This window comes from Medicago truncatula, chromosome 1, assembly GCF_003473485.1.
Source record: "Medicago truncatula cultivar Jemalong A17 chromosome 1, MtrunA17r5.0-ANR, whole genome shotgun sequence".
NCBI lineage: Eukaryota > Viridiplantae > Streptophyta > Magnoliopsida > Fabales > Fabaceae > Medicago > Medicago truncatula.
In genome coordinates this window covers 36,275,247-36,293,153 of record NC_053042.1, presented here as the reverse complement: position 1 = coordinate 36,293,153, position 17,907 = coordinate 36,275,247, and the positions used below count along the sequence as shown (strand labels likewise).

At 29.9% G+C, this 17,907-nt stretch overlaps 1 protein-coding gene and 1 long non-coding RNA gene across 3 annotated transcripts; one reads left to right on the top strand and one right to left on the bottom strand.

The window, feature by feature from the left end:
• Positions 1–9,480: 9,480 nt before the first annotated feature.
• LOC11425069 (cyclin-dependent kinase inhibitor 4) lies at positions 9,481–11,654 on the top strand. Its single transcript, XM_003590663.4, has 3 exons — positions 9,481–10,016; positions 10,881–11,075; positions 11,170–11,654. Exons 1-3 carry the CDS (start codon positions 9,613–9,615, stop codon positions 11,237–11,239), a joined length of 669 nt encoding a protein of 222 aa, XP_003590711.1. The 5' UTR covers positions 9,481–9,612; the 3' UTR covers positions 11,240–11,654.
• Positions 11,655–16,183: 4,529 nt separating this feature from the next.
• Positions 16,184–17,266, bottom strand: LOC25484359 (uncharacterized). Of its 2 annotated transcripts, XR_003010841.2 has the most exons (3): positions 16,898–17,266; positions 16,685–16,735; positions 16,184–16,589 (listed from the first exon to the last, which is right to left on the bottom strand). It is a non-coding gene; the product is annotated as an uncharacterized lncRNA (long non-coding RNA). The 2 variants fall into 2 exon arrangements; XR_003010840.2 differs by having other exon boundaries at positions 16,685–17,266.
• Positions 17,267–17,907: the final 641 nt, after the last annotated feature.

The window sequence follows — 17,907 nt, the reverse complement described above, 5'->3', positions numbered from 1 at the left end:
ATCCAATAACATATCTGCCAATGCAAATGTACTAGTTTCAAATTCAATCACATTAAGACTGTCTATTGCTATATTGTTGAACACCCATGGCTTACAAATCCACTTTATCAATGTAATGCACCAATGGTATCATAAACTCATCTGAGAAAAAATGTTGAAGAGAACCAAAAGTAGCAACGAAGAAATCCTCCACCTATTATATGTCCAAACTTATGAACTACAATGATTATCCATCCCCTGATCCATGCACCGCTAAACCTTGATTTCATTCTTTTGTTTATTTAATCCCAAAGACAAATCTGCACTCAAGTGATTTCGTTGTCTTGAACAAAATTATCACAATATAACCAATTTTGATCTTAATTAACCATTATTTGCATCTGATGGTCAAATTAGGCAAGTGTACCAAATCGTTTACCAAGTAATAAAGTGATAAATAGAGTATCGATTGTCGTTTCGTCCAAACAATTTGTGTTACCTATTTTTTTAACAATAAAATAAATAAAAGAGTTGAAGGTTGAGATATTGCAATTTTTATCTGTTTGCAACAGAGCAAATTACCTGTTTTGGTTGCAGAAATGTTAGCAGCCGTTAGGATTCTTTGAATCCCCTTCATTCATTTGTTGAATTTACGTAACAGTCAAGTCTTATTCGATTTAATTCACGTAAGAGCTATTTAAGTGATGAGTTCGTGGAAGTGATGACCTAATCAGTTGTCAAGCTGCATCTGCTGATCGCACGGTGATCATTACGTGCGGGGTCTATACTATCTCGGTTCATTAAGGTCTATCCCTCCGTTTGTTGAGTTGTACATACTGATCACACCATGATCCTTATGTGTGGGGTTTATCTCACTCATGGGTAATTGAAACATAAACTTCGGGTAGAGTTCCTAGATTTTTCAAAGGTATGATGGCCAGTGTTCTTGAAGGTTCTCTAATATATGAATCTTAGAAGTACATAGCTCTCTCTCTCTCTCTCTCTCTCTCTCTCTCTCTCTCTCTCTCTCTCTCTCTCTCTCTCTCTCTCTCTCTCTCTCTCTCTCTCTCTCTCTCTCTCTCTCTCTCTCTCTCTCTCTCTCTCTCTCTCTCTCTCTCTCTCTCTCTCTCTCTCTCTCTCTCTCTCTCTCTCTCTCTCTCTCTCTCTCTCTCTATGAGTGTCTACCTTACCAAGGGAAGAAAATGGAGTTATTGGGTTAACTTAAGTCATGAAGTCGTGTTTCCTTAATTACTAACTAGTTACCTCTCGATTTCAACATATTTTACTCAATATTAGTTATGTCACCTCCTAAGTACTTACTATCAGGGTGTACTTGCTTTCTGTTTCTTTTCGCTAGTTACTAATTAATTATCTAAGCTTCCAACTAAACACTTCAAGAAGCTTGGTCTTTTATTACGCATACCCCTAAATATGAAATATCACCAATAATAAAACTCAAACTTATCTTATAATCTCATTATATTCTCTTAAATAAAGTTTCACAAAGATCACATGCAGGTTTTTATTTTTATAAATCAAAGAAATACATCGATGAAACTACCAACGATATGAAATGCAATTACATGTCTCAAGATAAAAACCTAATATCGAAGCCAAAACAAATATGAACAAACACCTAAAAAACATCAATCCAACCACAAAAAACAATCATCTAAAAGATGTCAATCATATAATGGAATGTAACCATCATTGATACAGACAAAACATGAATCCTTTCACATTTTATTTGACCACTACCACAACGTCAATTTAATGGATTATAGTATTAAATTTTTTTCGTTCTTATGAAAATTGTTCTCGAAAGAATTAAAACTTTTTAACATGGGATGGGATGAGCTAAATATAAATTTTTTTTAAGCGTCAAACGTTCAAGATTAAAATAATAAAAATTCGGACGTAGAAACGAAAATTTGTGTTTTTTTTCTATTTGTGGTAAACATATATGCGAAAAATTCATTTAAAGTTTAAAAGTTTGAGAATGATTAAACAAAATTAATTTAGAAGGGACTAAAATTGCATGCTGAAAAATCTTTATAGGAACGTAAAACAGGATGAAAAATGAAAGTTGATAATTTATACGGACGAAAAACTTATTTAACCTAGGTTATAAAATATTAAATAGAGCTATTTTTTTATGAAAGATCGTGAAATTTTGAGATTTTCAAATAAATCATGGCAAAGTTATGAAAATTGGAGTTAAATCATGAAATCGTACAATTCCACGGGTTTAGGTTGCAAATTTAAGTCAATGCAAATTTGGGCTCTTTTTAGAATATCAAAATCTTAGCCGAGACTACTTTGTTGGAATCGCGAGTTAACTCGCTAAACGAGAATAACATTGTACAAGTCTACTGAATGTTTCAAATTTGACATAGAGATACACACAGAGTATGAGTATTAATCAGAGTATGAGTGTAGCGGATAAACACATACACACATGTAAAGCCCCGATACTTTAAAATGGATGATATACCGTATCCCCTGCATATCATGCACCAATATTTGTCTGATACTTCCCAATACGTATCAGGAGAGTATCCGAAGATTAAATTTTATTTTTTTAAAAAATAATTATCCGATACGTATCAGGAGAGTATCCGATAATTATTCTGCCCTGATACTTCCCATTTAATGTTAACTAAAATAACTTAACTCTAGAGCACTGATGTTTTTTTTTTTTGGATATAATGCTTCTTTTTTGAATAAATATAGTATAACACTAACAATGTTCCTTTTGAATATAGTATAACACTAATGGTGCTCTTTTTGGGATATATTATGTATGTAATCGACTAATCATCACTCTCTTAATCGTCAATATTATTTATATTTATGTTGATGTGCTACGAGCCTATGACCGATTTCTTTTGTTTGTTAATATATTTGCATATTAAAAAATAGTTATAATTACATTGTACATTTAATTATATAATTTTTCTTATTAACATATCTCAGCCGTATCATATCTTGATTTTTGAAATTTTTCCGTATCGACGTATCATTGCAGTATCATATACGTATCGTATCTCGTATTCGGGCTTCACACACACACACACACATATACATACACATACAAGGGCGGTTTTACCACCCCAGCTACATGGGCACACAACCGTACTCACCACAAGAAAATTGACTTTTAGTGACAGCCAAATTTCGTCACTATATGACAAATTTCTGTAGCTAAATTTGTCTGTCATTGCCAAATGGTCGTCACTACATGTTTTCCACCTTTACCTACGGACAAAACTGTAGGTAATTCTAAGGAGACCATTTTAAAAACATAATGGACCTTTACCTACGGTTACGGCTGTCACTAAAACTTATCATTGTTTTATTTTATTTTTTATATTTTCTACTCTATTATAAATTCTAAAAATGAATAATTCATAAAATTACCACTAAAATTAGTTTAATCGATATAATAAAATATTATAACTAATATCATTGAAATTTGAAATTGATTACTATAATCAATTTTTAGAACAAATTTTTGAAGTGACTTAACTAGAATAATTTTTTCTAACTATGAACTATTATATCATTCACCCAAACCAATACTTAATACTCACAAGAGAAAGAATTGTTACCAACAAGATCAACGATGTGTGGTTCAATGACTTGATATGTTACACCAAACGGGAGATATTCAATTCACTTGATGATGTTGATATTATTCGAACATTTACGCAAAGAGGTATCGAAAATGACATTTACCTCCTAATTTTATTTAGCACACTATTGACAGGTTATGATTCACCTCTCTTATTTTAAATTGTAATTTATTGACAAAATGACGAGTCTCTTTTATTTCGATTTATGATTATTTATATAACATGTCACATGTGAATTTGCGTTCAAATTTTTTGTCCAGTCTCTACAAAATTCCTGGCTCCTGGCTCCGCCACTGTGTGTGTCTATATATATATATAGGTTTGTTAGGATACACCCACTAATTTTTTTATTAAGGCGTGTTTTAGCAAAGATGTAACTAAAAAGTTGTTAAATACATCTCAAGGTGAATGTTGCTAAAACACCTGCTTAGAAGGTGTGTTTTAGCACATTATATAACCAAAAAATAGGTAAATGCTTAAGGTGTAGCTTGCTAAAACACTTACACGTAAAAACCAGTAGATGTTTTCTAACAAATCCCATATATATATATATATATATATATACTAGATCACAATAATAATAAAAATAAAAATAATAATGATATAACATTATTTTTGCAGAAAATACTACAAAAACTCTGAATGTAGTTTCATCAAATACATTGAACATAAAACAAAAAACTAAAAACCATTGAATATGGTACTTTCTTCGAAAAAATATGTCAGTCACAAAAAATATGCAATTGACCGGTGGAATATCTATTGACGGAGTAAGAAAATAAATCCAGTCAAAAAATTAAGCACTTTTAATAAACGAGTAATACAATTAATTTACTAACTGAACATATAAAACATATTGACATAATAATGCAGATAAATTAAATCATCCTAATCCTAATGATAATAAATCAATAAGATTTTCTTTCCATCTAAGGAAAAAAAGATTTTCTTTTGAAATGAAAAATAAGTAAATATAAAAAGCAATTTTATTCTATATCTTTACGCCAACAACTAAATCATAAACCTTCACACGTGTAACTTGAAAAATATTTATATTTAAAGTCAATAGTTTTTAATAATTTGACAATTTTGTATTCGAAAAAATAATTTGACAATTATTTATTCGAAAAAATAATTTGACAATTATTGTTAATTAATAGTATAAAAATGTTTATATTTATTATTGTATATAGATTAAATCTTAAAAACAATAATAATAATAATACAATATCATTTTGTGATAGAAAATAAAAAGATGATTATAGGTTCATAATAAACATTGAACTGTACACAAAAATTTAAAAAACATTGAATATAATACCTGCTTAATTTTTTTTTAAAGAACTTGCTTAAAAAACATTGAACACAATATATTTGACCTTCAAGAAAAAAAAAAAAAAAACCACAAAAATCATACATATGACTTGCAAAAAAATTATGATATAGTCAAACTTTTTTCCAGCCAAAAAGTCAAACTATTTTATATACAACAATTACGATAATTGACTGTATAAAAAATTGCTTAGTTAAAAATTCAAATAAATTAAACAATAATACTAATGCATGAGCATTTTCTTATATAAAATAATGCCAAACATCTGGAATATAGCTTCGTCAAAAACATTGAATTGCACAAATAAACAAAGTTAAAAAAAATAGCACTTCCTTAAAAAAAATTGAACATATTATTTTTATTTACAAGGAAAAATATTGAAATACAAATATCATATAACAGTTTCCTTTTTAAAATAAAATGAATATAATAGGTTAATTATTTAAATACCAAACTATTCCATTCACACGAAAAAAGTGAAAATCATCGAATATAGTACTTCTTTAATAAAAATTTGGACATAGTATTTTTATTTACAAGGTAAAAAATTAAAATGCAAATCTCGTTCAACGGTTTCTTTTTAAAAATAATATAAATATAGCAAATCTATAATATAAATACTAAACTATTCCATCACCACCTTTTTATATACCTATGTCTTCCCTATTAACAAAAAGTAATATAAAGTGATTGAATATAGTCGGGTTCATAAAAAACATTGAATATAGGTTTATTAAAAATGGTATTTTAATAACATTACAAATATTTAAATATCAAAAGGAATATACCAATTTCCTTTATTTGGATGATAAGAAATATAAAAAAATAATAATATAAATACCAAAATATTCTCATTTACCTTTTTCTCCCACCGACTAAACTTTTTTAAATCAATTTTCCTTCTTGTAAAATAAATAATGAATAGGGTCATGTTTTAATTTAAAAATATATTTTTAGTGTGTGAAAGCTATAACAAAAAAATAGATTTCCCTTAAGTTGAAAATGACAAATACATGAAACGAAAATGGAATTATAAGGTCAGAGGTTTTGTTGTTTCTCTCTGCTGATGTTTCATCCTACGTTTTTTGTTGTTGTTGTGGTTGATTCTTTTTTGAATGTTTGGCCATGTATGGAGTTTCTTTTCTTAGAATATGGATTATTATCCTATTCTACCTCTATTGTGGTTAAAAAATATAGGGCACATTTATTGGTTTCAATGTTGCAACCGAGTATTTCAATGATATGTTGTGAGTGTTGAAAGTCCAATTGTGTATGTGTTCAATTTAGGGTAATATTGATCAAGGAGTGAGATCAAAACCATAAAGAATTATAATACATCTATAAAGAAACATGTCTACGAATGAAATCAATGATGAAATGTTATGAATGGTACAAGTTTGGTGACACAAGCCTGATGGTGGAATCTAATGATTCATTTATGCATGCTGAATTGGCTAAGGATGATGGTGTTCAACTAAAGTCCTTTGCTTAACTTTTAATCAATGCTTGTGTTATTTCTCAAAGTTGGAATGGATGCATGCAAGAATCATCTTCAAGGAGGTTTGGTATCGTTTAAGGGGCAGTTCTCCTCTTAAACTTCAAGAACTACACGCCAGGTTGGAATTTTGTTGAAGCCTTTGGGAAAATGAGGAATTGTTTCTTTAGAAAAAGGATTTTATGAACTTTTATTTGCCATTGAAGATCTTTAAAATTGTTGGATTCTTGCTATGGGATTGCTTCAAGAACAATGACGTTCAAAAATTCTTTTTGCAATTACTATTTGCCTCGGAACAAGGGTGAGTTTGGATGTTGTTACAAGTAAGTCATCTCTTTCTATATCTTTTAGTCATTTTGCATGAATTTTAAGATATTGATTTATTGGCAAAAATGAGAAACAAAGGTTACACTTTTCTTGTTAATGTTGGATATGAAATTATTCCTCTTGTATGTTTGTATTGTCAAAGTATTAGCCACACTTTTTATACTTATAAACATAATATGATTAGTTTAAAGCATGACGAATTTTACATGAGAAACCTATTAAGCGAGTATTCAGTAAATATATTCATATTCGAAAAGATTTATTTGAAGAAAGTAAAATATTATAAGGTGGGAGATAATAATGATGTTATTTTTATACATTATTTGACCATTGATATGGCTATTTTACGTATTAATAATGTTTCTGCTCATGATTATGTTGACATAGTACTAGTTGTAAGTTGTAACAATGATTATAAAGTCTCTCTCGTTACTTGGGCTGGTTAGGAGATTATTGGTGATGGGATATTGGCATTTAAACTGATTTAAAATAAACCTTAAATCGATCAAAAAAAACTTGAAAATTACTCAAACTTAACATTTATTTGGTGCTTTTGAAACAACCCTTCGTATTCATTTCAAAATTTGGATTCTTTTTTCAAAACCGAATCAAACTGAACTGCATATATATACATAAATATTAATACTTATTTATTTTTTGTTAGTATACAAACTGAATAATACATCTATAAACTCTAGTTTTGAGAGCGGTGAATCTGGACATATCAACTTAATATTAAACGTCCACAGTTGGTATAGTGAAAAAAGATCATGGTGCCAATAAAACAAGGACTATATATATATATATATATATATATATATATATATATATATATATATATATATATATATATATATATATATATATATATATATATATATATATATATATGAGATTTGCTAGAACACATCCATTTGTTTTTATGTGGGAGTGTTTTAGCAAGTTATAACTAAAAAATTAATAAATACACCTTAAGGTGTATGTTGCTATAACACATCTTCTAACAAAAACAAGTGGGTGTGTTATAGCAAATCCTATAGACATTTGTTACGATACACCCACTTAGTTTTTAGAAGGAGTATTTTAGCAAGTGAATAACTAAAAAGTGGTTAAATACACCTTAAGGTGTAACTTGCTAAAACACTTCCACATAAAAACTAGTGGGTGTGTTCTAGCAAATCCTATATATATATATATATATATATATATATATATATATATATATATATTAATAATTTTTTGATGAATACATTTGTAACACAAGGATGAAAATACAAAAATTTTTATTATAAATTGGGTTCCAATAATTTTTAAAGTCGTTTAAATAGAATTTCCCTATGAGAGAGCATCTTCTCAAATTAAATAAAAATCTAAGGGTAAAAAATGAAAAAAGTTACCCTTTAGAGTGTTTATATTTAAATCGATGAAAAAATACAACCAATAAAGTTATGGGGGATTAGTCACTTTAGTCCCTAAATGCAAATAAATTGCAAAATAGTCCATGAATGTATTAGTCAATTTAGTCCCTGAATGCAAACTCTGTTAGTCAATTTAGTCCCTGAATGTAGACTATGAAATTGACTAACACAGTCTACATTCAAGAACTGTTTTGCAAATTCTATGCATCCAGGGACTAAAGTGACTACTCTTTCCTATTCAGGGACTAAAATGACTAATTCCCCGTAAAGTTATATACTTGTGACAAAAACAAACATTCTTATTGATTTTTTTTTTGAGTTGTTTGGTCAAAGATCAATCAAATCAGACCATGTTTATAATTTTAAATAGGTCAAATGCATCTAAAGATCCTTTAAGTTTTTTGTTTTTTTCAAAGTGGTCCTTTAAGTTTCAAAATCCCAAACAAGTCCTTTAAGTTTCAAAAGTCTCAAACAAGTCATTTTAGTTTTTGAATCTTTTCAAACAAGTCCTTTTAGAGGATGATGGTGATCATTCAGATGATAGTAACAAAGAGCATTATCCACCATTTGTCATGCCTAAAAAGATGACTAATTTAATATTTGCTCGTACAATGTGCATCAATAACGGTACTAAAGTTTGTAACCTTAAATAAAATTTAAGGATAATAGTTTAATTAGATACAATGTTAGTCTAAATAATTTTACACTAACAAAAAAACCACATATAGATTTGAGAAATATTTTTTTTGGAGGGAATATTTGAGAAAAATTTATATAACAATATAAAAAGAAAAATTTATATAATTCTTCATATTTAAATTTATAATTAAATCCTTATATAAGTATTATTGAATAAATATTTATCTTGTGAATTATTTTTGATTAAGTAAAATATTTTTTCACTCAAAAAGGTCAAATAATTTTAATATACAACAATTAGCAATGTTTTTTTAGTAAAAAAAAAAAAAGCAATGTTCTTTTTTACACAATAGTGTATATAAATAATAATATAATATAATATAAAGCAATGTAAACACATTTTCTTCAAAAAAAAAAAAAAATGTAAACACATTAAATATAGATTCATAAAAAACATTGAATTGAACACAAAAGAAAAAGTAAAATCCATTGAATATAGTACATTCATAAAAAAAATATTGAACATAGTAATTTTATTTAGAAGGAAAAACAATAAAAACAAAATCTGATACAACAACTTCCATTTATAAAATAAAAATAATATTAAAAAAATAAGAAAATGAATAATATAAATAGCCGCAAACTTCCGCCCTTTCTTTCATTCTCTCAACAAACAAAACCACTTATAACCATAAAAACCACTCTTCAAATCAAACACTTTCTTACATAAGATTCCTCTGTTTTTCTGTGTGCTTTTTCAAATTCTTCCCCTGTTTTTCAATTTCAATGGGGAAGTACATGAAGAAACTCAAATCCAAATCAGAATCACCTTCACCCAATTCAACACCAATCACCAATTCACCACCAACACCAATCACCACCAATTCACCACCACCAGCAACAACACCCAATTCCTCTGATGGTGTCATAACTCGTGCTAGAACCCTAGCTTTTGAGAATTCCAACAATCAGAATCAGAATCTTTCTGTTTCTTCTGATTCTTACCTTCAGCTGAGGAACCGTCGCCTTAAGAGACCCCTAATTAGGCAACATTCCGCTAAGAGGAATAAGGGGAATGATGGAAGCCCTAAATCCCCAATTGGGAATTCAACTGCTGAAGAGAAAACTGTTCAGAAGAGTCCTGAGCCTGAAAATGCTGAATTTGGGGTGAATGCTGAGGATGCTGAGAGGTGGGTATTTCGTTTTCTTCTAAATTTCGATAATTTAATTTTCGCTATTTTTTTTTTTATCGCCAATTTTTTGAATTTCAATTGGGATTGTTTTCTTTGGCGCTCTCCGATTTTTATATTTATTTTGACAGAAAAAGCTGACAATTGATTTTTTGATTTAATTTTAAACTACGGTTAAAAAAATTGTTTTTTTTTCTTTCTATTGTTATCATTTTTATTTAATTGTTACACTGACATTAGTTTTTGGTTTTGATTTGTAGAACAAAGCAGAACATGAATTTGATTCTGGGATTCATGATGTTTTGTTCAATTAACCATGCTGTTTTTATTCCCACAAAAAGAACAAACTTTTTCTTACCAATTACACAATTTCATGGTGCAATTCAGTTCGTTTCTGTTTTTCCTGATTATGGGTTCTAAAGATGATTGAATTTGGTGAAGTTTTTTTGTTTTCAAGCTTAACGGTTCCCTGTTGATTATTCCTTTTTGAGTGATTTCAGCATTTGCTTTATACAAGTTCTCTTACCTTCTGGATTTTGCCTGATTTTAAGGGTTTTTTTTTCTTCTGCTTTTTAGTTTTTGTGATCTTCATCACATGCATAATGCATTCATGTTTTCTTAGTGCATAAGCTTAATATGTTGGGATTAATGTTTTTTGTGCCATGTTGTTATTATTTATTATTATTATTGTTACTTTTTTTGGCAGAAAGTGGCGTTACTTTCTCACAGTTTTACAATTTTTTGTTTTGACTTGTTTTAATATATATATATATATATACTTATTCACAATGATTGGAATCTTTCCAATTCATGTGCTATTTATTGGATTGAAATTGTTATCTATGTATTATTTACTTGCAACAGAAGCGCTAGGGAAACTACACCCGTCCATTTGATAATGCGATCAGATGTTCTCAGGCCTCCTAGGTCAATTACCAAGCGTACTTTTTCAACTGAAGCTAATCCCAGAACGGAGCAGCCAACTATCCCAATTTCACCCGAATTTGAGGAATATTTTGCTAAACATGAAGCTGAGCAGCAAAGGGAGTTCATGGAGAAGTATGTTTTGTTGATTTGATTTTCTTAGTTTAGTTCTGTAACTTTTGCATCTCTCCAAACCAACTAATTTATTTATTTTATTTATCAATTTCAGGTACAACTTTGATCCTGTGACAGAGCAGCCACTCCCGGGACGTTTCGAATGGGAAAAAGTGTCACCTTAGAAGGAATGCTAGTATTAAGTGTTCCGTCAATACATCTTTAAAGTAGCAGCATAGTTAGAATTTGTTGAAAAGGGTGGTGGTGTTATTTCCATTTTCCATCACTTTCTATTTTACTTGTAAAGAAAGTAGGATTTTCAACATATGTAGACTAATGATCTGTAACTTTACAGAGGTGTTGATTACACAACAATACAAAGTCCCCCTTTGTCTAACAGATCATTAAAGAAGGGTTTGAGGGAATAAGGGTCTATAGTTGTAGGGTTTAGGGTATAAAATCAAAGTAGGGTATGTAAGAGAGGTTTTACAAGAATTTCCTTTTGTTCTTGTGTTTTACTCTTAGTTTTGTCTATACTTGTACTCATGGAACTTCAACAAACTCTTAAGAAATAAAGAACCAGATTCCCTCAAGTAGAAATGTATGTCATTTTCTTTGTCATCTTTATTCAGCTCTATAAAAAAAAATTGGCATTGTTCTAGCGGGAGACACTGAATCTTAAATCTGTTTTAGATTATGCTAGCTGTTTCTGTGGACTTTAGCTATATTTCTAAAATATGTTGGTTTTTAGTGTCCTATAGTGTGGGGCCATGTTATGCCAAGAGTGAAATGTTGTTTTCTCTGTTATCATGTTGGAAACCTGTATGTTGTCATTGCACACGTAGTAAAGGGCCAATAAAATGGAATAGAATGGGATAAAATAAATGAAATTGGATATTAGTATATATCATTGTATACTATGGATATTTTTACCGAGCGATTATATTTTAAACTCGCGTGGGGGAAAGGAGAAGTGTTACATAAATTAATCAAAAGTCGTTGTACTTTATAAGATCGTAGTATTTATAATTTACAACAACTCAAATAACATCCTAATAAGTGCCTAAGGTCTTAAAAAAAAGTGCGTACGGTCTAACTCAATCAAGAACATGGATGCCTCCTAATTGAATGTGAGTTTTAGTCGTGTTTGCCACTTAATCGAGTGTATATTTGGTTCCACTTTTAGAGAGGTGAGAATTGATTATGGAATTCTGATATCTTCGATTTCTTTTGAGTATAATTGATTATGTCTCCAAAATTTATACTATTTCTACTTGAAGTTAGAATTTGTAATTTTTTATTCTAGAATTATTTTTTACACACAAATTTATAATTGAACTTGCTTTTACATGAATGTATCCAAACACAAATCACTTTATAATCAATCCATTATTAGTCAAAATCAATTCTACACAATCAATTCACTCAAAATCAATTATTTTATCACCGTAAAACCAAACATACACAAAGTGTTAACATTATCTCATAATAAGTTAAATAACATAACATATTAACAGTGACTTGACGCTGCGAGAGGCATTGCAAATTGGAAATTACGTGGTACTAGTAATGTAGCACTTGCTCAATTTGAGGCCATGACACAATTTCCACGTTTTGCGAGTGTTATCATATATGTCTATTCGGGATGGATCAATGTTGGAAAATAATACTACACGTATGATTGATGCGGTTTCTTTAGAATGATATAGAATTTTAAGGAGAAATTCTTGCATGCATGCAAACGCACCTAACACATAAGGGTTTTATAAACAACAACTAATAACTTGACATCTCATTTTTTTTTTTATATTTATTTATGTTTGAAAAAAAAAAAAAAAAAAGTTCGAAATGTCGTGCAACATTTCTCTCTCATGTGATGCAAAACGGTTTTTTCTTCTTTTGTTTTCTTTTCTGTATAACTATTGTAGCAAACTATTTCCATAACTATTCTTAAGTTGTACCTAAGAATGAATTGGGGTCCTCGCTCTCATCTTTAAAAAAATCTATTTCCCTGTTTCTTTATTGTGGATACAAGACTTTGATTGAGTTTCTATAATTTATTTTGCTGTCTCTTAAAAAAAATAAAAGTTTGGGCATCAACATATAAATGCAGAAAATCAGGGGTTGTTTTTTAAAATGATGTAAAGAGGCATATCATATATTCACAAATATAAAAGCATGGTGGTAGAAGTTTAATTGCAAGTTTAGATGGGAGGTTTTGTGGAGCTTTGAATATGCTAAGGAAAGGAACGGATGACATTGAAAGTGTTGATTGGATGATCTATTGAGGTACCAATATCAAATTGCATAAAAATATATGCTACGGAAAGGAATGAACATCAATGAAGGTTTTATTGGGCTTCTAATTGCTTAAAAATATATCATGTCAGCATCACCTTAGGATAACAATAGCTCTTTGGATTACAATTTAGTACAACCTGGTAGTGCAAGATTCTTTTGATTACAATTTAGTATAATACTAATTAATACAATATGGTATTACAAGGCTAAGACTCTTTTGATTACAATTGGAATTTCTTCCATTAATTCAATACAATTTACTTGAATGCTTCCTCTTCATAATCAATGTTGTTCTTTTGTCATTAACCTTTATAGGACATAATATCAGTCAGTGTCGTGATTATTAACCAAGTAAGGCTTTTTTGCATTTTGAATCCACTTTCTAATAATGTTTTTAATTTGTCGTTCCACTAGTACATATATTTCTTTTGATGAATATTGAGACAATTGTCAGGACATAATCTTTGCAACATACAAGAAACAACTAATTATTAAGTCTCTCGTTTGTTGACATGTAGAAAAAGGTCAAAATTTATTTGCTTCCAATTTACATAACCTATACATGGTAATTTTAAGGGTCTGTTTGGTTAACCCTAAAAAAGAGCTTTTAACTTTTAGCTTATAGCTTATAAGCTTGTTTGACAAAAAAAGCTCTGTTTGGTAACACTTTTTCACCATGAGCTTATAACTTATTTCACGAGCTTATATGCTATTTTTCAGAAGCTATTCCAAGTAGCGTTTGAGCTTATAGCTTATAGCTTCTCACTTTTTCTTCCAATTTTACCCTTATTATTTCATTTAAATTGTATTTTTATCCATTATAATTTTTATAATAAGCTACGTAATAAAGACTATTATCCCTTTATTCCAATTTTTGTATATATATCAGCTGGCCTTTTTTTTTATTTTTTTTTTGAAAAAATATATACCTTCGTTTTTTTTTTTACGAAACAAAATACTATTATTCTATTAGTGTTATTTTTTTTTTTTTAGAGGTAAGTGTTATTTTATTTATTCTCTGTTATTAGTATTACTCTATTAGTGCTACCCTTTTTTTTTGTTTTTGAGGTAAATGTTATTTTTTTTATAAAGTGAAAACACTTAAATGATAATAAATATAAGATAAAATTTTAGTGAATAAAATTTAATTTAATTTATAATACATAGGATATATTAAATTAATAAATTTAAAGTATTTTTTTAAAGAAAAATTAGTTTACAAAATTACAAATACTTAAATTAATGATATAATTTTTATTATGAATTAAGAATACCCTTTATGTCATTTTACATTTATCAGCTAGTTGAACCGCTATTTTTACCAAACACTTCAGTTAGCTTATCAGCTAAAAGCTATCAGCTAGCCTATCAGCTAAAAGCTATCAGCTAACTTATCAGCTATCCGCTATTTTTACCAAACAGAGCCTTAATGATGGTCTTAAATTGACCAACACAAGTTTCACAACATGAAGCACTCATAATAACATCATCGAGCAATAATGTTTAATAACCACACAAGTCAAATGCACATAAGAGTGAATCCTATCCAATGATCTGTTAATTTTCTTTAGAGAAGAAAAAAATAGTTGTAAAGTGACGACCCAAGATGGGTTGGTGATATAAGGGAGGAAGAAATTATAGAAATAATTTGCTACAATAGTTATACAGAAGAGAAAAAAAAAACAGTTTTCTACCACACGAAAGAGAAATGCTGCACGGTATTTCCGACTTTTTTTTATTTTATTTTTTTAACATAAATAAATATAAAAATGAGATGTCAAGTTATTAGTGGTTGTTTGTAAAACCTTATATGTTAGGTGCGTTTGCATGCAATAATTTCTCAATTTCTAGTACGCAATCGAATGGAGAGTTGAATAGAAAATTAGAGTCATGCCGAAACAAAAAGTTATTCGCTGAGTAAAGTTATTGCTATAGCTAATTAGCTATGTTGTTAGGGGATTCAAGTTTTCTCTCTCTCTTTCACGTATCAATATTTAATCAGCTACGAAACATTTACTTATCTAGTTTATTAATCTGGTTAACCAATATCATAATGAACTGAACAAGAATTTTTATATGCAAAAATCACTTAGATAAGATGTAGTTTAACCAAAGTTTTGGGTTGAAGTTTAACCCTGGACATGCAGCCGATAAAACTCGTATTTGCACAACAAAAATTCAAGTTATAACTTTTTTTTTTTTTTTTTAAGAAATCATATGCAACTAAAAGAACTCCCTCTTCAAATATTTAGAGTATACTTCAAGATTGCCTCTATATACAGTAGATCTTCATGAGCACGGGTCCTACATTTGAACTAAATTTTGAGATTTTAGTTCTAGTTTTATAACTCTTTTTATTAAGTTATATTTTAACCAAAAGCAAATGAGTAGGCAATAAAAATTACACACGAAAATTTAACCAGCATCAAGACTTTGGGACTGGAATATAGTTGTGGTTGATGTTGTTGTTGAAGGAGGTGGATTGATCTCCAATTCCCAAAGCAAAACACTTTCTCTTTTTTACAAAATATATGTTAGGATGGATGGATATCCCTTTGCATCTGCATGCACTAAATTCAAACGGGTATTCATGATTACCTCACCCACTAAAATACACTTCATAATGAAACAAATTTCAACATGATGCTTTCTTTGACTATACGGGAAATCACAATGAGATTGTAAAATAACTAGATAAGGTTTGTACCTACTAACGGGTGTACTTATAGCAGCACATCTCTACTGAATTTTTAAAATGTTAAATTATACTCTCCATCTATTAACTGGGCAGCGATAATTGAATTTGATAATTTTTTAGGCAAAAAGGAGTTATAATAAATAAATAAAACGAGATAGAGAGACTAGGGGATATAAAAGCTGATTGAGGTACAATCCAAGTGGATATAACACATAAAAATACAAACCACATGGACCAACCTAATCAATCCTAATAAAACAAACATTTATCACGAGCGCAACCTAGCGAACTCGCGTACGAGCACGAAACCATATTACAAAAAAAGTGAAGAGTGAGCGTCCATAAGATCAACCAGGTTCACAATTGGCGAATGGATCGATCACCAATCCACGTACCAACAACCCCTCAAACAATGCAGCAGGCATAAAAGCTCTTTCGAGCATAACATTTCAATCTCAATCGCAAAACTGGGATGGATAAGAAGTGCCGGAGAAGAGGCATCCATGAAGTCTTGAGACCTGCAGATCTCAACTGACCTGTGATATCAGAGAATCAAGCATCAAGCATACATACACCATTTCAACCAATTTCAAAGAACACCAAACAACCATTTCAGGTTAAAATAACAGACCTTCAGGTTTAAGCAACCAAACCACCGCAAAGCCATATATGATGCCACCACCTAATGTCGTAACAAAAACACACAGAAGCGCAAAACAAACATGAATAGTAACACAAAACGATGACAAACAAGCAACAACAGAACACGAAAACTAAAAAACGGCGAAACCTGAGCCTAAACCGATTTGAAAGGCAAGATCCACCGAGAAGACAATGAACCAACCTATTTTGAATCTGAAAAGAGAAAGAAGAGCCACCGGGCGAAAAAAACCCCAAACCCACTAACTTGGCTCCGAACCTTGAATCACCAACCAAAACGCAGAAGCTTACTAACAATCACCTTCAAACGAAGGACGGTGGAAGAGACAAGCTAGATCACCGAATCTTGAAGGAGAAGACAAGGAACAGAGAAGGAAATTCGTCGTCCGAATAGTAAATATGAGTAAATGGTGGTGCGAAGGGCCTAACACCACTCATCGCACCACCAAAAACAAGGATTACGTGGTGGGAGGCCGCAAGCGGCGGATTTGGAGAAGGGAGTAAAGGGTGGTTTCACTAGAGAGAGAGCATAAGATTAATTTTTTTTTTAAGTAGTTGATCGAATTTGATCAAATTGATTTTAAAATAATTGATTTTAGTCAAAAGTGAGTTGAATGTAAATTGATTTATGTTTGAACATATTTAAATAAAATTGATTACCATCAATTTATGATGTTTAGATAGTTTGAATTAAAATTGTTTTTGAATGTATAATTACCCAATTTATGATGTTTAGCTAGTGTTAACATAGTTTTAAAAACCGGCTCGGACCGGCCGGTCGAACCGGTCCGACCGTGAACCGGTGTGTAGTCCGGTTCGAGACTAATATCGGATCGGCCGTGTTATTAAACCGGTCAAACTCGCTAAAAACCGGTTAAAACCGGTGACTCGGCCGGTTTTTTGAGTTAATCCGGTTTAATAAATATTTTATGTTTAATGCTCCATTATGCCTACTTTAATATTAATTAATGCTAATTAATGACTTATTTAATTCCGATTATGATTCAACGGCCTTGACATTTTAATATTAAGAAAAAATTTCGAATTTGAAAAAACTGCCGAGCAGAAATCAAACCGCAGACATTGTGAAGGTCATAAGAAACTTAACCACTGCAACAACTAATTGATCATGTTAACAACTGTAATTTATTATATATATTTAAGTATAACACAACTTTTATTAAAATTGAAGGA